General features: G+C 41.6%; 1 protein-coding gene across 1 annotated transcript; it reads right to left on the reverse strand.

Annotated features, from left to right (window-relative positions):
- Nucleotides 1–7,188: 7,188 nt before the first annotated feature.
- Nucleotides 7,189–22,910, reverse strand: MTNR1A (melatonin receptor 1A). Its single transcript, XM_016208993.2, has 2 exons — nucleotides 22,685–22,910; nucleotides 7,189–8,057 (listed from the first exon to the last, which is right to left on the reverse strand). The coding sequence occupies exons 1-2, from the start codon at nucleotides 22,908–22,910 to the stop codon at nucleotides 7,189–7,191; spliced, it is 1,095 nt and encodes a 364-aa protein (XP_016064479.2).

Genomic DNA, 22,910 nt, shown 5'->3' on the forward strand with positions numbered 1-22,910 from the left:
AAGGAAAATGAAGTAAGGTAAATAATCTCAATAAAAATATCACTCCCTTCATAGGTGAGAATCTAAGAACTCAACATATAAGTACCCAAAATGGCTCACACAATAACAGGAGCTCTTCAGAAGCTCTTGAAAGAAATGACTCCTGTTGAACAATTTCCTCCCAGCACCTTGAGCATACTCAGGCCTTTTTTGTGCTAATCCTATCATCAGGAGCATCCAAGCTACTCCAGAACTGTCTGTGGAAGTTAGACAGTCATTAAGGAATGCTGGGAGTACTATCCCTAGTTACTAAAACTGCACGTAAGAAACCCTACTGGGCTGTCTGGGCTACAGCAGGACTCCTTTCCTTTTTTTTAAATTTATTTTTATTGTTGAAAGTATTGCAGATGTTCCCCCCTTTTTTTCATTGACCCCCCTCCTCTACAGGCTCTTGGTCTCAATCTAACCTTTGGAAACTTTTTCATTTTTGCAACTAATGGAGACTTTCTGAATATTTTCAGAAATGTATGTACTTGGGCCCTTTATAACACTTAATGATTTTAAGCTGACTTTTAAAAATAAACATAATAATCACATTGAGTATAAAACTACAAATTTAGTAAAATCTTAAGACATATGAATTACTTCTAACAAACCTGAACTAGATATTTCTACATCTATAGAAGCAAATGAGACATTCTCTCTCTCTTCCTGGAGCTCACAGGAGTTTAGGAACAGTACAGAAAGAGAGTTTGTTAGCAATATGAAGTATACAAGCTACTATGGAAATCAAGGAAAACTTTAGAAGGAGTAACGTCTAAATTGAGACTCCAAGCAGGAGTGATCTGATGACTTCTGGGGAATGACGGCTTCAGTGTGATATTATTTATAACAGCCCTTTATTTCCTTTCAGTTGCAACATATATTGAAAAAAGCAAAGAGACCAGCTTGGAGATGACATGAAGATGGTGGAATTCTGTAAAATTAGGATTAAGGATCAAGCATTTCACCTCCTTCAGATCATGAACTTGGCCTGGTTTAAAGTTAGAAATACTGAGTTCTTTTTAAAAATGGGCACAGCTCCATTTCAGGGAGCATTTTTTTGCTGTTATTAGAGTTATCCCTCACTTGATAAATTCTTAGAAATCAGTACAAACTCTAAACAACTTTGTAAGAAATGGGGCAGGGTACTTAGATCTGGCCTAGTTTCCAAAATAAGACACTTTTCAAAGTTGTAATGCCAAAATAGAACCATTAAAATAAGGTATTTTGTATTGATTTTATCACTGTGAGATGAGGCGCTAAGAACTGCAGCCATTAGTCACAAAATTACAATCATAAATAGTACACTAATACAGCTGAAACATGCCCAAGACTGTTCAATATATGGATAATTATATTTGGATCAAGATTCACTTACTAGTCTTAATTAACAGGGATCCTCGAAAAATCTTGGTATGTTGGGTCGGGTGGAATACATGAATTTTCCCATTAAAATGACTAGAAAGTTTTTCTTCATTTTACTCCTTCTCAGGTAACAGCAGGGTTTCCAGACACAATTAAGTCATTAAGCGAGGAAGAGATGTAATATCCTTCCAGGTGCCCATCACCCACTACAGAAGAAATTGCTCAAGGTAAATTTTGCTCCCTCTATAAGGCCACCTCCCTCCTCCCCGCTCCACTCCTATCGCGAATCCCAGAGTCAGATCGTTTTTTGTACCTGTAAATTCCTCCTCATGCACCTCTAAAAGACAGTTGTTTTAACTTAATCTAAACACCACTAGCACACCCTTAAAAGTAACTAATAATACCTCAATATTGTCAATATTTAGTATTGTTTACATTTCAACTTTGTATTATGGAATTTTAAAAATAAGTTTGTCTCAAACAAATCCACTTATTACAAGGGTTGATTTATCATAAAAGTCTCTTTTAATCTTTAGGTTCCCTGACATTTTTTTCCCTTCAAATATTTGTTAGAGAAAGCCTTTGTTTTCCCATAGGTTTGGGTATAAGTGGGATTTTGCTGATCGCTTTCTGTGATGTTAATATGTGACCTGCTCCCTGTATTTCCTGGCAATTTCCAGTTAAGTCAGATTCAGTCTTGAGTTTTTGAAAAGACAGCCTACTTCACAGACGTGCTGTGCACTTGCGTCTAGACGTCTCTCTCTGTGACTCTAGCAGCCTCAGTGCATTTTATTATGTGTTAGCGTGTCCTTCCTATGACATGGGAAGCCCTTTAAAGAGCAAACACTATATTCATCACTTTATCCCTACCAGCTGACACAATTTCCAGAGAATAACAGGTGCCCAATATTTCCTAAATTTTTATGAATGCAGTCTCAGCTCTCTCTCTCTGTAGCTCATTGGTGAGACACAGTATTTAATGAATTACATTTTCATTGTCTGTAAAATGAGGGGTTAGACTTGAACTTGGCCTCTAAGGTCCCTTCAATGATTCTATGAAATGATCATGCAAAGGTCCCACCCCACCCCAAGAGGTTGCAAGAAGAAATAAAAGAATCCACCCCATACATTTATACTAAGAAATGTTTCTTTCTCTCTCTCTTTTTTTACAGAACCCATTTGTTAAATAGTGCAACAAATTTGTATTCGGAATAGAAGTCAGCTTGTTGGCTGCACATATGAAGCTGGAACAAATGATGTTCAGTTAAATTCAGTTCCCTCCCATGATGGGTAAGAACATGTAAATATAGGATATGTGAAAATGTGAGTAACTGGGCAGTTTAAATTCTGCTAAGAAAAAGGCCAAAAAAGAAAGACAGGTCTCTTGTCCATTAACAGACACATATCTTCAGTAATTATCAAACCACTCTCCACCCTTAACCAACTTTTATTTTATTGACTTCTCAACCAATAACAGGAAAGACAAACTGACCACCTTGAAAATAATTACAAGAAATCATATTCATTTTACACATCAAGATACACCTTCATATATAATCTACCATTTATTAGAACAAACATATACAAGCAAAGATTCCACTGAAGTCGGTCCCCGGCGGTAACAAGGTACAGACATCAATAAACAAAAGTAGAAAACATGCACGTACATTACATCATGGGCTGCATTTTCAAAATTATAAAAATTGTCTTTTGAAAAAGTCATCTTAGGCTTTTATTTACATGTATACCCCATGAAGAAAATAGATAGAAGTACAAAACAATGTCTGAACCCAGGGTAACGATTTTGAGTTGTCTAAACAAACATTTATTCTCTAGCTCAGTGGTCACAGAGTCAATGACATTATTGTAACTTGCTAGGCACCAATACTCAAGAGTCCTTAGAGGTTTGTTGAACACATCTTGGAAACAGACTGTACAATTTATTTTTTATCCCAAACTATTTTCTCCACTCTTAATAGACCAGGTTTGTTTGTATCGCTCACCTCAAAGTGGCAGTTGTGTCAGAAATCAGAGCACCAGGGTAGCACAAGGAAACACGGGATCAGTTCCTAGTGTCTAACAGCAGCAAGAACCAGCTGGCTTCGAAAGGGGCCCGTTCCCACAGCCCTTCTGCAGCCAGGACTCAGCAGTGTGTCCTCGGAATAAAGGTACCGCTTCCTAGGGACAAAGCGTTATGTCATCGTTCCTAACAACCCAGCACAACATCTAAATCACCTTCAGACTCTTCAGAGCTGTGGAGGCGCTTTCATGTTCCCTAAGACCATCGACATTAGAGATGAGACAAAAAGCAGCCAACTGGCTAAAGCACACAATACCTGACGGCCCCCTGCACGCTCTCTCTCTCGCTCTTAAACTCTTGAACAGTAAGAAGCGTTCGTAAATTGTTTTATTAATTGAAAATGTTTCTGTTCTAGAGATGGTAAATATTGCAAAATGTCATTAAGGCTTATGATTCCAGCATCATTATGTGTCCCTCTTCGATGGACATCCCACGGTTGACTTACACTTCTCTCTGCCACTGTGGAACCAGGTGATTGTGCGCTTGGCTCCATCAGCCCTGGTGGTAGGTAAGCACCAGCTGAGCCCGAACGGGAGATGTCCCAACATTTCAGGAAGGTGGCACCACAGCTTCCATCACACGCCTCTAAATATTACGATTACCAGGCAATCTGTTGGTGCCCATTTGTCACTGAATTTTCCCCTGTTCATTTTTGTTACATTATACGTACAAAAAATATTTTTCGAATGGAGATTCTTTATTTTCAAGCATAAAAGTAGAGGAAAGTAAAAGGAAGAGTGCAAAAGAAATTGTAAAAATTATTTTTTGAAAAGAAAAGTCTGCTTAGAGAAGGTGATGCTCAGGTAATTCCCAAATATAACAATTTAGTAATTTAAAGCGACTTGAAATGTATCTATTGTATTCTAAATGTGTTCACTTATTCACGGCGGAATATTTGACAATGCATCACAGGGAGTCTGAAAAGTGGTCAAAATTATTATTCCAGTTGAATGTTTTTATTCAGTGAGCAATTGTGGATTTAATGCCCAAGAATGGTTATTCTCTCATATTCCTTCCCAGAATATTTAAAACCATAGTTCTGCTGCTTGGTCAGGAAAACTGTCAGGTTTATGCATGTGAATGCGTTATATACAAATATTTGGTAACGAAACATGCAGTAGAGTAGAGAAAGTGAAATTATTCCTTTCGTCTTCCCCAATCTATGCTATCTATTAATTTCTTTAGTTTAAAAAAAATCATATTTTGTGTGAAATATGAAGCTTACATAATGAAGTACAGGCAATATGTCCCAAAGTAATCTGTTGCAACAGGTATAAGACATACAATAATAGCCCGGCCAGCGGGGCTCAGTGGCTGAGTATTGACCCATGAACCAGGAGGTCAGGGTTCAATTCCTGGTCAGGCACAGGCCCAGGTTTGGGGCTCCATCCCCAGAGCGAGGAGGGGAGCGTGTGGGAGGCAGTTGATCGATGACTCTCATCATTGCTGTTTCTCTCTCTCTCCCTTCCTCTCTCTGAAATCAATAAAAACATTTAAAACAAGAAATACAATAACGTATGTGTAAAAGTGACATCCACCGAAGGCAAAAAAGAATCCTACGTGATTTAAATTTTCCCTAAGAGAATACAATTAAGGCAAACCCTCCAACGATAATATTCACATGGTTTATGTAAATGAGAAAGGTCAAGTTCATTGGCCTGTCCACTCCAAGTCTCAGTGTAGGTGCCAACTTGGACCACACCACAGTCATTGGGTAATCGTAACCTAGTAGTCTTGAAAGAGTTAATCTTCCAAACAGTCTACAAAGTAATTTGTACCCTGGAAAATCAGGTGCAACTAATTAAATTTGGGGGGAGGAAAAAAACAATCAGCTAAGGACTTTCTCCTTATTAATACTACGGTGAAGAAACCGGTGATAATATCCTGAAAGCTCACAGGGCTCCTACAATGAGATTTCATTAGAGAAAATCTGGGTCTTTGACTTCGATCTTTATCAGTTGCTTTTTCATTGTAAATATTTTAATTAGCTAATTTTCTGATGGTATGAAGAAAGCATTTCAAGACTTTAAAGTTACATAACTGATTTTCAGGTCAGATACTCTACTTGGCACACCTTTTTTAAAAGGCACATTTTCTATTTTGTATTTTTGCTAATGCATAAATTAAGAAATAAAATTCTATTAAAAGCAATCATGCTATACAGTTAGCGACATAGTAATTCATCCTCAACATCAAGAAAAAAGTGTAATACATTTCAAAAAGAGTTCAGTTAACATGGTTACATTTTTTAAGGTTCAGTTATCTAAAATTTGGAATGTTAGCCTAAAAATTATCTCTGCTCTTGAATGTTGGTTCTGACTAGAATGTTTACATATAAATCACTTGATGGGTAAAGTTTGAGAGAGAATTCACACACACACACACACATGCCATCACCATCAGCACCACAAACCATAATTTAGTGTTCCCAAATATGCTTGATGAAAAGAGTTATCAAAGGAATATTTCCAAATAATGGACCCTAGAGCTTACCATGGAGATTCTGGTTATCTAGATACAGAGATACTAGTAAATATATTCGGGTCACTTTTTTTATGTATAGAGCTGCAAATCAACTCATTCTAGTATGAGATAGTTTGGTTGAAGAACTTTAAAATACAAGAACACAGCGTCCTAATTTCCTGAGAAGTACTTTATGCAATAAACCTCACAGTGGTCCCAAATAGTTATTTGGGGTAAACTAGAGCCATTGTTTATGAAACCACAGTTTACGCATTTTTTTTCTTGTAGACTTTCAGAATTACTAGGGCAATCAAATACTAAAGTGGATTATTAAAGAATATTGTTTTGAGATAGCTATAAAAGAAAAACTTTCTGGTTTAGATATTTACTTGCCCAAATAGACGACCAGCCTAAAACACATTCAGCACCGTACCTAAGAATCTACAGCTCTCGGATTGTCATTTTTAACTGAACTGATTAGATGACAATAAATTAACAGAGATCAATTCAAAGCAGCTGGTCAGTGACATGAATAATAATGATATTCAATGACAAAATAAGAGGCCAAGTGTCCAATAAGGTCACACAGAGTTTTATATGTAGCAATGGCTTTAAAATGCCATGGTTGTTAACAACTGAAAAAGGGCTCTGTCATCTACTTAGCTCTTTGTCTAGTTCAATATGCAACTGTTAATAGAGTGACAACCATCTATGATCATGACTATGGCTACCCAACGCCAACACCGCCAACTGAAGACTTTGTAGTGGCTATTGTTGCCAAGTTAATCGCAGATTTATTTTCAGCCTTTCACTGTGCAGAGTCCCTCATTCCCTTTACCTCATTCTGCTCCATTTATTCATTATAAATAAAACACATCATTTGTTTTCCTACTAAAAATCTTCAAAAAGTGGAGGGAAGAAAGCAATTTCGACATTTGTGGCACCCATTTGCAATTTTAAAAAGTTTGCACTTTTCCCATTTGAATACAATCAACATTTTTATTTAAAATTACCCTTTTCCATCCCTGTACCGCAGTCTTCAATTAACACATAGCTCTGTGTTTCTCTTGATAAGAATTCGAGACTTGTTCAGAAGGCTGATCACACATTAGCTCAGAAAGTACAGAGGCAGACTCTTACGAGCATGGTTTTTTCCAACCACACTGTTTTCCTAGACATCTGTCAAGAGCGAGGCACACATGAAAATCAGTCAGACCTTGAGCAGGGTTCCTATCTTGCCAGGATTGCTTTGGTTTTTTTTAGACGGAGTCCACCTTTATGAGGTTATTGTTGGTCATTAGTGGAGAGGGCCTGCACTTGGCCCTGCCTGCCCCGTCGTTAGTGCTGTCCACGAAGAACATCTTGGCTGTGCAGAGGGACACTAGGATTCTCCTGTACTCCTTCCTGAAATTTTGGTTCAGGAGTCCATAAATGATGGCATTGAGGCAGCTGTTGAAATAGGCCATATAGTAACTGGCCACGAACAGCCACTCTGGGATCCTGGGCACCATGCTGGCAGGGTCCGAGGCCACGGCGAGGCCAATTAGGTTGAGAGGAGCCCAGCAAATGGCAAAAAGCACAAACACCACGAACATGGTGACAAAGTTCCTGAGGTCCTGCGGCTTCAGTCTGGGCTTGTCGTCGGGTTTGACCCTCCGTCGGACCTGAAGGACCAGGACCCAGATTCTCAGGTAGCAGAAGAGGACCACGAGCATGGGGACGATGAAGTGGAAAACCACCACGGCGATGGTGTAGGCCGAGCTGACGGACTGCGCGAAGGTGCAGGAGTAGATGCGGGGGTCGTACCGCAGGGTCCCCACGCGCAGGTTGGGCGCGATGGCCGCGAGCGTCAGGACCCAGATGAGCAGCACGCAGCACAGCGAGTTGCGGTTGCTGAACAGCCTGTCGTAGCGGAGGCTGTGGCAGATGTAGCAGTAGCGGTTGATGGCGATGCCGGTGATGTTGAAGATGGAGCCGATGACGCTCAGGCCCATGAGGAAGCCGCTGACCTGGCAGTGCAGGTGCCCCAGGTTCCAGCCGTCGTTGAGGATAGACGTGAGCACCAAGGGGTAGGGGTACACGGCCACCACCAGGTCTGCGACGGCGAGGCTCACCACGAAAATGTTCCCTGAAACACAGGGGGTTGGAGGGCACAGGTGAGCCCCGGCATCGCGCGGCCTGCGCCCGTTTTCTTTCACGGTTATTGAAAAACCGAGCCGTCCTGCAACTTGGGTGACCCGGCGTCGCAGCTACTGGGGGTCGATGGGTGACGGGGAAGCTGTTCCCGCCGGGAGGGGAGCCCGTGTGCCGCCCTGTCAGGTCGGTGCCACGGGTCCCAGATGCCACAGCCTCGGGCCAGGCATGTTCCACCCTCACCGCTGCTGGCGGGCGGGCTGCTGGCCTCTCCTGTGCTCGCAAAACCTGGAGTCCACTATACTCTATCACAGCTTTGGTCTGGAATCTTCTACATTACCTGAGAAGCTTCATGCCCTGTCATTTCCCCGGCCTGCTGTGACTTCCCCAAGTCCCAGGCCCTCTGGCCCTCGGGGGCAGCGGCTCTCAGATGGGCCCCCCAGTCCCACTCCTGGAGTGGGACAGGGCCCTGCCCATCACGCTGCAGGTAAGAGGAAGGGGGTCAGGCCCCCGTCTGGCTGAGATTGCTGGCTCCCGTCCTTACCGCCATCTCACTGGGCAAGTGACACTATCCCACCAAATTCAGTTCCTCTTCCCTGAGATGGAATCAATGACAGCGTCTCCGCGGGGGCTTGAGGACCGAATGCTGGGCACTACCTGTCACCTAGCAAGTGCTCGATAAATGACGTTCGGCCTCTACACCTCTCTCACCTACCTCCGCAGGAAAAGGTAGGAGGTTTCTTAGGTGTATAAGGAACTTAGGGGACAAAAATGAAGCCTTAACTATTCAGAGGAAGTGATAGTTTTCCATATAAACATAATAACGCAACACATTTTAAACTATAAAAAAGAACTCCAGTCAGATTGTGTAAGATGTTGGGCTAGTACATTCTTTAGTTCAGTGGCTCACTGGCCTTTGTTACTATTCCCTGTGCCTTGAATGGCCTCCCCCTAACTCTTAAAATGCTACCTATTTTCCCAATTCCACCTTAGATAAAAATTGCCCAAAATTTTACTTGTTTGCCCCACCACATGGAAGCGCTTCCTCTTTTGAAGGTTCCTAGATCATTTTATTTATGCCATTTTAATTTAGGTTAAATTATAATACATTCCATTCAATAGAAACTTATTAAATGCATATGACAGGTGCTGGGGAAACAGGAATGAACAGACAAGGGTCCTATGATCCTTGATCTTAGAAAAAGAAGCAAAATTAAAATATAGAGAAAGAAGTATAACAAGAGTATGTACAGGGAGAGAAGAGGCATCAAGAAGAAAGTGAGCTTGACAGGTGGGGGGGCGGGGGTGCCAGACAGAGGGACCATATGTTTTGCCTTTTATTATATTTATTTGTAAACTTGGCTTTCCTGTGTTTCTATACTGTAGTCCCCTGAGGTTGTCCTCCTCATATTTGTATCCTGAATAGTATCCAGATGAGAATTTTGCTCAAATGCTTGATCAAGTAAATTAAATTGTCATCTCCCAACATCTGAAATAAAATAGCCTTTGAAGCTCCTTTATTATTTTTACTTTCCCCCAAAAACATCATAAATAAGTGAAGTAAAATAGCAGTCATGACGAAAAAAGGCAAGATTTTGCCATTTAATTAGGAATTTTGGAGAAGTTGTCATAAAAATGACTTATTTGAAAAGTGGTTATATGAGGCCAAATTAAAGCAATAAAGTGCAAATTTATTTGTTCTACAGATCAATTTCAAATTCCAAAGAAATATTTAAACTACAAAGTGGGCATATTTTAATAAATGTTTAACTCAACATATTCAATACTTTAAAAATAAGTAGAATATATGTGGGTCGGGGGAGGTAGAAGAGGGTATGGGGGGAAATAGTGAGGGAAGGAGCCTTGACTTGGGGTGGTGAACACACAATACAATATACAGATGATGTGTTATAGAATTGTGCCCCTGAAACCTGTATAATTTTATTAATCAATGTCACCCCAATAAATTCAATAAAAAAGTATAATATATGAAATTCATGTTCAAATTAGTCATCAAAACAGTACATTTTTACCCAGAATGTCATGATGACAAACTGGCCCAATACAGATTAATTTTTGAAAGGGCTTACAAATAAAACACAAATGATGCCATAGATTTCTCTCATGGCTTTCATCCTCTGTTCCATTTACTCTGTAGTAATTATGCTTCTTTTCTGTTCAAATAATTATATTAATTAAATCATTAGTTTAATTTTCTCTGAACTCACCTCATTTACAAGTATTTGGAGAAAAAAATTAAGCCATACACTCTACGCAGATGTGGCTTCAGGTAGCTCATCTGGAAGCCGACTCACATTTGCTATGTGTGTGTGGAGCGTGTGCATGTGTGTGTGTGTGTGTTGCGTGGGGAGGTTATTTTGTTTGTCTTTCTCCCTCTTCTATTCCCCCTGTCATCTAATATGTGTTAGTAGTTACCTCACATCTCAGTATTTCCCTTACAGGATATCAAATGGGGACAGTGATTGGACTAGAAGAGTAAGGAAAATCATGCAAAGACGAATAAAGAGACTGTGTTATCTTTGGGGGAGAGGGTGAGTGGGTTTTCAGTTTTACAAGGATAGTTGCATTATGTTAGATAGAGCATAATTATGTTTCCTTTATCTGGAAGTTACGTATGGTGTGTTTGTGTATGTATATATGTGTGTGTATATATGTGTGTAGATAGATAGATGATGACAGACAGACAGACAGACAGACAGACAGACAGACAGACAGACAGACAGACAGATAGATAGATAGATAGATAGATAGATAGATAGATAGATGATAGATAGACAGATAGGTACCAAGTTGCCAAGGGGTGGACTGTGGTGGGCTTGTTTGTGTAATTTAGCTAAGCTGGAACTACGCTTCCCAGAATTCCCTTCCTGGCAGTTACGTGTTAACATGGTCCAGACAGGAATGTTGCACAAGATCTGAAGCATGGAAGTGGAGCAGAAGCCACATTTTTTCTTAATGCTCAGCAGGCTCAATCAGGCACTAGCACTGTTGCACCTGTATCATTAACTAGTGAAATCCCAGCTAGGTGAGAGTGCAAAAATTTCCTATCCTGGGCCAGATTGTTATATTTTATCAGTTCTTTTGCTGCTTTTAAAAATTCCCGCGCTCTGCAGGTCTCATGCTGACTTCCATTTGAACAGCTACTTGTGCATCACTCTGCTGCTATGCGAATTACAGAGAAACCTATTTCCCAATATAATACTGTGCAAAGTTTGGACCGTCAAGGTTTTCATCACCAATGTTTCTACAGCTCTAGCTGTCTTCTTCCGAATTTGGGAACAATCAAATCTGTGCAATGATTTGGCCCAAGGAGAATTAATTTGCTTCTGTGCGCCCCTCAAAATGCTGGCTGTGGGTGCCCATTGCTACGGGAAGCCTGGTCTCTGGTCTGCTTCTGTACGTTCTCTCTGCTTCACAGGCCTTATAGTGCCCTTCCCAGTCCCCTGTGCCAGGCTGGTGCATTTATTCTGGAATTTGGATGAGTGCTGGGTGCTTGCATTGGGCTGAGCTGCATCTATCCCCAGAGAACTGCCCTCAGTTGACCAGGTAAGGATGACCCCTGAGAGCCGAGTACAAAAGGCCGGCCCTCTCTGTGGTTGGATTTTATGCCCAGAAGCCTCAGCCTCATGGGCCAGGCCAACTGTAGGCTCCACCTGAGGTCCCACCTTGCTTGACCCTTTCCTCTGCCCTAGCCTGTTCCCCTCATTCCCTCAGGTTCTTCCTGGGACCCCTCACTCATGAAGCACGAATATCAACCCCCCAGCCTCACTCTCAGGCCGGTGCCAGGCAACCTCAGACGGACCTTCGGCTCTGTGCTGCGGTTGGGCGGGTTTCTAAAGAGCTGTTTCTCAGACTGTTACTTCCTTCCAAAGATATGGGGCCAATGTATTATCCTCAACAGCTGTGCTTTGTCTCCACTCCTGACTAATTTCTTTGCAGTTCTCTCATTAATTCTGCCTTATGTGTGCTGTAGCTTTCCCATTTCCCATTTATTACCTATTTTTCTTTCATCCTGAGCTAACATTTTTTTAAAAAAATTTTCATCACTATGTACTTTGAGCTCCAGCTACCATCATCCACCTACCAACTTTCAAATTTCTTTTGAGAAGGTTTTCTGCTATATGAACACTTTTCTAGTCCTATCTTTATACTCCATGTTTTATACTTATTTGAAAATTAAAGGACAGAAATTTTAGAAGTGCCATGATAGAAAGTAATCTCTTTGAAAACAGGAGACATGTTTTACACAAGCTTCACACAGTGTCTTACATTTTGTCAATCAAACAAGAATTTGTTGACCATTTGTATTGTGTCTTGTACTTTGGTATGCAATAAATATTTATCTAAATAAATATGCAATTCAACAAGCACCAAAAGTGCTCAATAGCAAAGCAGGCAAGCATCCTTTTACACCATAAGTTCAGTAACTCAATTTACCCTCAGCAGCCTGAATAATATTTAGCACCAAGTAGACTTTTTTTCCCCTTTTTCTTGTGTGTTTTTTTTTAACTAAGACTAAATTCTTCAACGTGATTGTCAAAAGTATATAGCTTTGTAGGAAAATTATTTTTAGAACACCTCAACTAGAAAGTCGAGAAGTTTATTCCTCATTTGCAGCATTGTAACACTTCACTAAAATTTCTCGAGAGATCACATAGAGTCCTCGGGGGTCAGGTCCCCTTGATTAGCCAACCTTCGGGAAGGTGAGCATGTTAGGGTGCTGATGAAGGAGCCATCATCACGGGGGGGAGCAGAGGATGCTGATGATACCACGCGGAGCTCTGCGCACACAAATGCTTCTTGAAAAACAATCCACTAACTGCCTCTTTGGTAGCCTAGAAAGTCCTGAATGTGTGTGTATTTCTTTTATAGAAGATAGGGCATTCCTGTAAACTAGGCAAATTTAAAATATTTAGGAAAATGGGGAGAAATTCAAGGCACCTTGCAAAGATCTTACTATTCACCTCAAGTATCCTAGTGATTATTTTTAAAGGTTCTAATAAGGAGAAGACTAGGTTCCAGACACTATGGAAATTTAAAATGACCTCTAAGCAGATATTTTTCAAAGCAAGTATTTAAAAACAAACAAAACAAAACAAAAAAACAGAACCATCAGATTTTAGTGAAAAATGAAAGCAGGAGGCTTAATTTAGAACTATTTTATCTTTGGCTAACATTCAAAATAGCCAAGAGAGAAATGATTCTGAAAGCTGGCAAAAATAAGCTCTATCTTATCTATGTTAGTGCTGAAAATTGCTACTTTCTCAAGAGATGAATAGCCGGAGGAGCCAAAAGTCAAGTCCAAATTTAATCATGTACTTTGGAGTCTGAAACCATTGTCTTAAGGTTTCCAGGGGACTCTGGCAATTATTTTGGCAAATGTGGAAAAATTTAGGGTTCCACAATAATGAACTACACAAGCCAGGGGAAAAGTCACGGCACCCTAAACAACAGCTAAGCATGCAAGGGCGTGAGGGGGAATCAACAGAATGTCTTAAAAAGTAAAAAAATGCCTCGAATGAATAATTTCAGATATCATGGAGAGAGATAGGAGAAAATGTCAACAGTATTAACAAGATACTATCAGACTGGAGAGCATATTAAGCATTGACTTCATTAGCTTGAAAGCATTTTCCAAGCCTGTACATACAATTTAGGTGTTAAGTTTTTGAATGGCAAAATCCTTGTCTGAGAAAGTTACTGTAGCTTCCAGAGCTGATTTATTTTTGTTCCTTCCTTAAAATTCATGTTTCAATTAGAGTTGACATATAATATTAGTTTCAGGTGTACAACATAGTGGTTAGACATTTATATATTTTATGAAGTGGCCACCCGAAAATTCTAATATTCATCTGAGCCCATACACAGTGATTACAATGCTACTGACTACGTTCCCTATGCTGCCCGTTATATTGCTGCAACTATTTTAATAACTGGAAATTTGTAATTTTTTTCAATTACAGTTGACATTCCATATTATTTTATATTAGTTTCAGGTGTATAGTATTGTGGTTAGACATTGGATAAAAACGATGTGCTACATACAAACAATGGAATATTGTTCGGCCATAAAAAGGAATGAAATCTGATCCTTTTTGACAAAGTGGATGGACCTAGAGGGCATTATGCTAAGTGAGAAGACAGAGAAAGACTGATATGTGAAAACTAAAGTACAAAATAAAATAAATGAACGAACAAAACAGAAACAGACTCACTGATACAGAGAACAAACTGAGGGTTACCAGATCGAGCGGGTTTGGGGGCTGGGTGAAAAAGTTAAAGGGATTAAGAAGTACAAATTGGTAGTTACAAAACAGTCACAGAAGGTAAAGTGCAACACAGGGAATATAGTCAACAATATTGTAATAACTATGCACGGCGCCAGGTGGGTACTAAAATTTTCCAAGGGCTCACTTTGTAAGTTATATAACGTCTAACCAGAGCTGATCCATTTTAAATTAGAGAACAGCATGGATATTGAAACAATCAGTCTCTCAGAAGGTGGATATTGAAATAATTAGAATCTCAGCCCTACTTGCTGTGGAGAAATAGTGTTTATTAGAAAAGAAAAAACAGAGATGTCAGAGAATTTGCATAATTTGCATAAGGTCACAGAAGAGAATTATATCTTAAATCTTCAGTTTCTGACTGATTTCACTTCTTACCATTCATATTGTACACTTGCTTTTAAAAAGTACATTAAAAAAATGAGCATTTAATACATAAAAACAAGCCAAAAAGAACTAATCATAGAATGCCTACTACTAATAACTTAATAATGCCACTATTTGTACAGTATTTTATAGCTTCAAAGTGATAGGCGGATGGATGGATGGATGGATGGATGGATGGATGGATGGATGGATGGATGGGCAGTGCCTAAATTTATCTTCCTAGGATCCCTGTGAGATAAGTACACCCACTGGACAGATGGAGAAACTGAGACTCAGAGGGATTGAGGAACTGGACCCAAAACATACTACAAATGAAAGTATTGCAGATATAAGACTCAGCCTGGATCTTCTGATTTCAACGTCCCTGCTCCTCCCACTGTACCACACTGGGTTGTGTGCAGGGATAAGAAATACTGATCACTTATCTGTGAATTTTGGGTTTCAGTTTTCTTATCTACCCGAGGAGGATGTTCAAGGACAAATAAAACAGAATGTGGGAAAGTGCTTTAAAAGCTGTAAATTGCTCGGTGTGCAAGTACAAAGCACTTGACATTCTAAACCAAAAAAAGTTATTTTTCTACTTTATCCACAGAAACGGAAATAAATCAGCTGTCTGTGACAAGCATGAGACAAAGTGAAATTCTACCAATTTTCTCAAGTTTGAAAAATGTTTCAAACACAAATTATAAATAAATTTTAAAATCAAATTGTAAGATTAAAAAACTTCATGCCTTTAATAGCTGGCATTGCTTTGATATGGTCCTGTAATATATTCCTATTTTAAATGGAAATGTGCACCAAAAGATGGCCAGCGGTTTTTGAAAAATGAAGTATGCGCCACAACAATAAAAAGGGGCTTAAGTTTTATCACAGATGGTCTCAATTTACACTGAAGGTGCCAGAAGAGATTGTTAAGGAAGACTGTGTACTTGTTCCGATTGCCTGTACCCCAGGCATCAGGCCTCTGCTACAGTCCCACCGACCCTGCATCTGATGCCCCTGGAGATGAAGGACACCACAGAGCAGCATCACTTACAGAGAGGAGAACAGAGGAACGTAAGAAAAAAATAATGAAAAAAGAAAATTCCTGAGTCGATAAAATGACTCAAAATTACTGTCCTGATGCATTGTCTTCATTTTCGTTTGAGATTTGGGCTACCGGTTCATATATGGATATTTTTACTTTGTTTTATGTTTTTGGCTATAACCATCCCACAGTGCCCTGGTGTTTAAATCGCCAGTAAACCATGCGAACAGCCACATCTATGGCTTCAATACGGACACCCCAAACTGATATTGCAGGAGAGAGTGATTATTTTAGAAACACTTAAAACAAAAAGTGCTTATCTTCCATCTGCCTTTGAACACCTAGGTGAGAGTGGCTCACTCACACGTGTGAAGCCCACTGTTCTTTCCGTGGATGCTGCTGCAGACCAAATGGCCAGCGGCTGCCAATTCAGGCTGTTCCTCCTGAGTGGTCAGTTACATTTTGAAGGGTCTCTACAGACCTGGGAGAGCCTGTCTCTCCCCGGGACCTACCTGGAGGCATGAAAATTGCCCCCCCCCAGGCACATACACCATTGGTCAGCTCATCCTACCCAAACTCATGAGAAGCTGCCTGTGTCCCAGAGGAGCAATCCATCACTTCCCAACCAGAAGGAATCCACCCAAAGAGGCTTGAATCAGGCTGTGTTGTTGGTTACTTCACTCCCTTTCAAGAAGGGAAAACTATATGGGACATTTCTAAAACTTGTAAACATCCCTCAGGAAGTAAAACAGGGAAACCAGATGTCATTAAGAGGCGTTCGTCTCTAAGAGCTTTGTTACAAGTGAGCCAGACAGTTGAGGACACGTGAGGCACACTTTCATAAGGACATACTTTCCCGGATTTATGATGCTGATTATCATGATATACAAATATGTCATTATAGCCACAATTCTCCTTATTGCTAGTCAATTTCATAGCATTATAATCTCCAAAGTCAGAGTGAGTTTAATAATCATGTAAATCAAAGGACACTGGAGTTAGCTCAACCCTATCATTTTGCTGATGTGAAGACGATCCGGAGAGACGATGACTCATCCACAACCACAGAGCCATCCATTCAGTAAGAGCCCTGGAGTCAGATTCTGGATTTGTTCTCTGCACAGGCTCCTTCCACACTTGCCTATGGGATCTGATGTGTTTGTCCCCAACACAGGAGCACTCAACTGATAAGCAGTGGCATATATTGCTTTCTACTTATTTCCACCTCATCTCTGATGCAAAACCCACCTCCCCCCCCCAACATCATACGTCCCTGAGCCGTCTCCTGACATCTATGAGTTACTAGGTGAAGCTTCCACTGGCCCCTGTACACCACTCTTTCCCATTCTCACAGGACCCCAGGAGGCTCAGACATCAGACCTCAGAGTGTCAGGGCTCATAAGTCTCAATAACCCAGCAATTCTGAGTATTATTTCAGCCATACTGCTGGTTTGAATGATTTTGTGGGCGAGCGTAAGAGCCAAAGTACCCAATACTCTTTTAAGAAACCCGTAAGAGAACTTCTAGAATATAACATGCTTATAAGTCCATTAAAAGACTTACAAGTCTTTTTTGTTGGTATAAAAATGACACAACAGTCGCAATCAGGAAACAGAAATACACGTCTGACCTCTACTAAGAGATTGAATATAATTATGGTGATTAACGTATATTGGAGGCCAAAAAACAAGAGACAGACAAGGGGGGAGAAGAAAAGAGAAGGCGAGGGAAGAGAAGGGAAAAGAAAGGAGGGGAAAGAGAAAATAAAAGCCAGGGTACCGTAAACAGAATGGCCAAGGGTTCAATTAAGGAAGAAAGCAGTGAGCCTCAGCCTTCATTGCCTGAGCAACGGACACAAGCAGAGTCCAGTTCAACACAGGCAACAATCTGCGTGTGGACGGTCCAAGAGAGAAAGTTCAGGCTGGTGGTTTTCAGCACTTAGATTTGCCGTAAGTTCTAGCTCACACTGTGGATAATAATACTGCCATCTATCAACACCCTTATGTCAAATCATTTCTCAAAAGCGATGGTCACCTAAGTATATACACATGTAAAATTACATCCAGCGGTACACTTATGTTTTGTGCACTTTTACTGTGTGCACGTTATGCCTCAATTCAAAAATAATATTTTTGAAGTAAGCATGCCTACCTGTAAGCATCTTCCAAACGGCCCTGCTGCATCCCAAGTTTAAACTCAGAGCCCTGAGCCCAAAGCCCAGGTTCTCTCCATACTCTAGAGAACCTCTCTGGGTGGTAATACAGGAGGGATATAGATAATATTCAGTATAGACCTGAATGAAACCAGTGTCAGAATGGCCTACGACAGTGTCCATGGTGCCATCTTAACATCATTCTGGGAAATATATATATATATATATTTTATAATATAGGTAGTTTACTATGCAGCAAATTAAAAAAATAATAAACCACTTTAAATAGGTAACTTTCTAAAGGATGATGTCCTTGTCTTCTTAGGCAGAACACACTGTACGTGGCTGGCCCACTCCTTGACGGCCGACTGTCATATCTAATGAACACATTTTGTACCACTGTGTGGTTTTCAGGAGCAGTTCATGGCAATCAGGGGCTTTTGCTTCTTCAAAATGCTCCCACAAAAGCTTGTGCTTGTTCAGTTTTTCAGACCTGCTGGAACGAGTCCATTTGGACCCAGGCTGCTTGGGACCTGTGCCGTTTCTTTCCGCGCACCAATCTTCCTCTTAATTGACTGCTTGCAATCTCTGGGGACCCAGCCTGAGAGCCCCGTGGGACTCTCAGGCACAACAAATCAACTGCGGATGAAAGCCTGTTCTTTTTGGCTTATTTCCATATATTGGCCATATTCTAGGTAAGTTAGATTGCCAGGTAATTGGATTTTGAACAGGCGAGTTATTATTGCACTCCTGCTTTATTTTTAATAGAGGTTTTAAAGTATGATGCACATCTAGAAAAGTGCACAAATCCTAAGTCTGCAGTTCCATTTTTTTAAACAATGGAACTCACCCGTTAGGTGTACATGGGAAAAAAGAACACCTTCCGTGACCTGCTTTATGTTTTTCAAAGTACGCATCAGTTTCCCCTGCAGACTCGGCCAAGTCTCCCTTTTCACATGCGTCCCTGCATCGCTAGGTGACTGCAGCAACTGCGAGAGGCTAAAAGACTAGATACTTTCTGTGTTTGCCAAACGTGGGAAGTGAGGCTTTCTCAGGTCCCAGGGTGGCTGGCAAGGGTATGAATCCTCGTGCGCCAGCGCAGGAATCTTCCCATCGTACTGTGACATTTCCTCAGGGGATACGAGCTGACAGCACCCATTCCAGCATCAGATTTTGCCCAGGGGCAGAGCAGACATTCGCCGGCACCCAAGCCTCCGGGGGTTGTGTTCTAACCAATGTCCCCGACATGCATACACCTGTTGAACGTTTTAAATTTCTTCCCTGGGAAATCAAGTGTCAGCAGGCTCCCCTGAGGGGAGGAGAGGGGCATAAATAACCCACGATTACACCAGTTTCCCAAAAGGAAGTACGAGTTCAAAGCTTAAAATGCCTTCACATTCTTATTTTCTTATCTCATTTCTTCCCTTCTCTTCTTTCCATCTTTTCATCCTTAATAAAATAAATTTGACAGAAACGGAACAATTTGAAGTATTTGAACCCACTGTCTCGAGCGCTGTTTGACATGACCGCGCACCGAGTGCCCAGCGCTCTGAATCGCAACCGTGGGGCATCTGAGTCCGAAACCCCGGCTGCAAAAGCACGAAGCTCAAAAGCTGCACGGGTCAGGGCTCACGGTGGGTCTGTGTCCCAGCCAGCTGCGGGGACGTACTATTCTAGAAACTGCCCTATCAAAACTTGCTTAGCAGCCCTGGCTGGGTGGAGCACCATCCTGTACACCAAAAGGTTTCGGGTTCAAGTCCCAGTCAGGGTGTGTATGGGAGTGACCGATCGATGTTTCTCTGTCTCTCTCTCTCCCCTTTCCTCTCTCTCTCAAATCAATAAACATGTCCTCAGGTGAAGATTTTAAAAATTTCTTAGCAAATAAATAAAATGCAAAGCAATGGGGAAGGAGCATTTTCTAGAAGTTCTTTTCCATAAATCAGAAGTAGAATTGTTCCAGGCATGTGAATATTTTTAAATGGAAGGTTCTGCAGGATGCAAACTTCCCAGGTGCTGCAAGTGTTGATATCGACAAAACAGAGCGAGCTTGGGGGGCCGAGCTCTGTACATAAAGCCCTGCTCCACACATCTGTGTCCTCGTGTCCTAGTTACCCCCCATGACGAGGGTGACAGTGGCCCCCCACCACGGGGCTGATCTGAGGATTCAGTTAGCATGGCGCCCAAACTTCTTTCTCTCCCCCATTTTTTTCTGAGGGAACAAAGGAATGCACTGGACAAGTCAAAGCCAAAGCCCTGTCACTGAACCCTAATGTAAGGAATCAGACGGTCAATAGTGCAACAAGGAGAGGGCAAAGCAGACTGGTCACAATCAAAGAGCACGCCCAGCACCCAGAGCTACGGGGGCAGCGGGGAGAGCTTCGGTCCCCGGCTGAGACGGACAATTCTCATTCCATGCTCGCAGCACTGGGCCTTCTCATGCCCTGTCTTCTTCTTCTTCAATCAATTTATTTAAACTAATCACAAACAAAGAAACAAAACCAACTCACCCATTTCTCCCATCCCTCAATCTCCCCACCCGACCCCCGCCTCCTGAAACCATGAATCTATTCTCCATATCTATGAGCCTGTATTTATTTATTTATAGATTCCACATGTAAGAGATCATACATGGTATTTGCATTTCTCTGACTTATTTCACTTAGCATGATGCCCTCGAGGTCCATCCATGTTGCCACAGATGACAAGATTTCATACTTTTTGTGGCTGAGTAATATTCCAATGTATACATACCACAATTTCTTCACCCACCCATCAGTGAACACTTAGGTTTTCCTGTCTCTGCTACTGTAAATAATGTTGCAGTGCACATGGGGTTGCAGCTGTCTTTTCAAGTTAGCGTTTTCATTAACTTCGGATAAATACCCAGAAGTGGAACTGCTGAGTGGTAGGGTAGTTCTATTTTTAGTTTCCTAAGGAACCTCCATCCTGTTTTCCATATGAGCTAACCCAATTTATATTCCTACCAACAAGGCACAAGTGTGCCTTTTTCCCACATCCTCGCCAACACTTCTCCTTTTTTTCTTTTTGATAATAGCCATTCCTAACAGTGGTTTTTGACTTGCATTTTCCTGATGATTAATGATGCTGAGGATCTTTTCACGTACCTGTTGGCCATCTGTATGTCTTCTTTTGGAAAGTGTCTATTCAGACCTTCTGCCAACTTTTAAAAATAAGTTTTTATTGACTTTTAGAGAGAGAGAGAGAGAGAGAGAGAGAGAGGAAGGGAGAGGTAGAAAGAAACATTGATGAGAGAGCCCTAAACCAGGGCATGTGCCCTGAGCGGGAATCGAACTGGGGACCTCAGTGCACGGGACAGTCAGTGTTCAACCAACTGAGCCACACTGACCAGGGCTCTTCTGCCCATTTTTAAATTGAATTATAAGTTTTCTTGTTTGTTTTTGCTATTTAGTCATATGAGTTCCTTATATATTTTGGATATCAGCCCTTTACCAGATATATCATTTGCATATTTTCTCCCATTCAGCATGTTGCCTTTTCATTTTGTTGATGGTTTCCTTTGCTGTGCACAAGCTTTTCAGTTTCATGTAGTTCTATTTGTTTATGTTTGCTTTCGATGTCAGATTAAAAAAATCACCAAGACCTATGGCAAGGAGCTTACCACCTGTGTTTTCTTCTGGGAGCCTCTTCTTGAAGGCAGAATTCCTCTAGTTTACGCCAATCATCTAAGAAGTGAGGTTATTCTATGAACTAACTCAAAATCAATTCATGTTATCAGGTGCTTATTGACTAATTCTTAAGCTATGCACTGTCTCAAGCAATGTAGGGGGAAAAAGGGAGTTAAACAAAATTTAAAACAAAAACCAACACTGATCAATTACCTGGTTGGAACAGAAATATTGCTTTCTACAGACCGTAAGTGAAATGCAAGGTTCCTTCCCCTCCCCATGCAGTTGTCCACAAAGTCTGCCTCCAAACACAGAGCTGGGCACCTGATCACCAGCCCAGGTCGGACCACCCAGGGGCCTCCGGGCCATGGTCAGGCTCCCACCAGGACAAACCAATCTCCACTCACTGCCTGGAGGAAAAAGCAGGTGTAACTCAAGCACAGGGTTAGCTGTAGGAGTATGTTATATAAATGCACGCTTTATTACAACAATTTCCATTTTTAACGTGTAAACTTGTCTGACTTGGAGGAATGACAGTCCCTTTCCCAGGCATGTTTGGGAGCCCATGGTTTTTTGAAATTGCATGCTCAAAAATGGAAAGCTACTCCTGACAACACAGCTAAAACGACTGCACCGTTATTTCACCAAAGTATTTTCCTCGAATTTTAACAAAGTTGGGAACGTTATTTCTCTCTAAAACCAAGCAATTGGTGGTTCGTTGATAGTATTTGAAAAGGCTTTTTGAGCAACTTCCCGCAACCTGTATCGAGTGTCTCTCAATTTAGTAAACCTCAGAAACTGAAAACTATACAGCGGGGTTTTTCTCTAAAATAAAGAGACCCCGACTCTGCCCAAGTTCCCTACCCCTGAAGGATTGAAGCCTTATTCTTGTTTTATGAAAGAAAACACATCTTTGGCGGGCTGGTTCAAGGGAAGTAAACCGACTGGGCTTCGGTCTCTGTTAGGAAAAATGGCTCCAAGTCCCCAGCTGTTAAGAAAAAAGAATTTAACTTTTTTTTTTTTAGGAGAAGCCCATTGGCAGCCCAGGGAGCTGCTCCGGGCAGGTGGCCGGACAGGTGAGAGGGCCCCGGGGGCGCCTACCCGCGTTCCGCAGCTTCTTGTTGCGCCACACGGACAGGATGACCAGCAGGTTGCCCAGGACGTCCACCACGATGGTGACGATGAGGACGAGCGCCAGCGCCAGCGCCAGCCCCGGGGGGCGCGGCCCCGCCGCCCCGCCGCCCGCCGCGCGCCCCGACGCGTTGGGCTGCGCGCTGCCGTTGCCCGTCCAGGGCGCGCCCGCGGCGCCGCCGGGGCCCGCGGACAT

This window comes from Miniopterus natalensis, chromosome 2, assembly GCF_054644295.1.
Source record: "Miniopterus natalensis isolate mMinNat1 chromosome 2, mMinNat1.hap1, whole genome shotgun sequence".
Lineage (NCBI taxonomy): Eukaryota > Metazoa > Chordata > Mammalia > Chiroptera > Miniopteridae > Miniopterus > Miniopterus natalensis.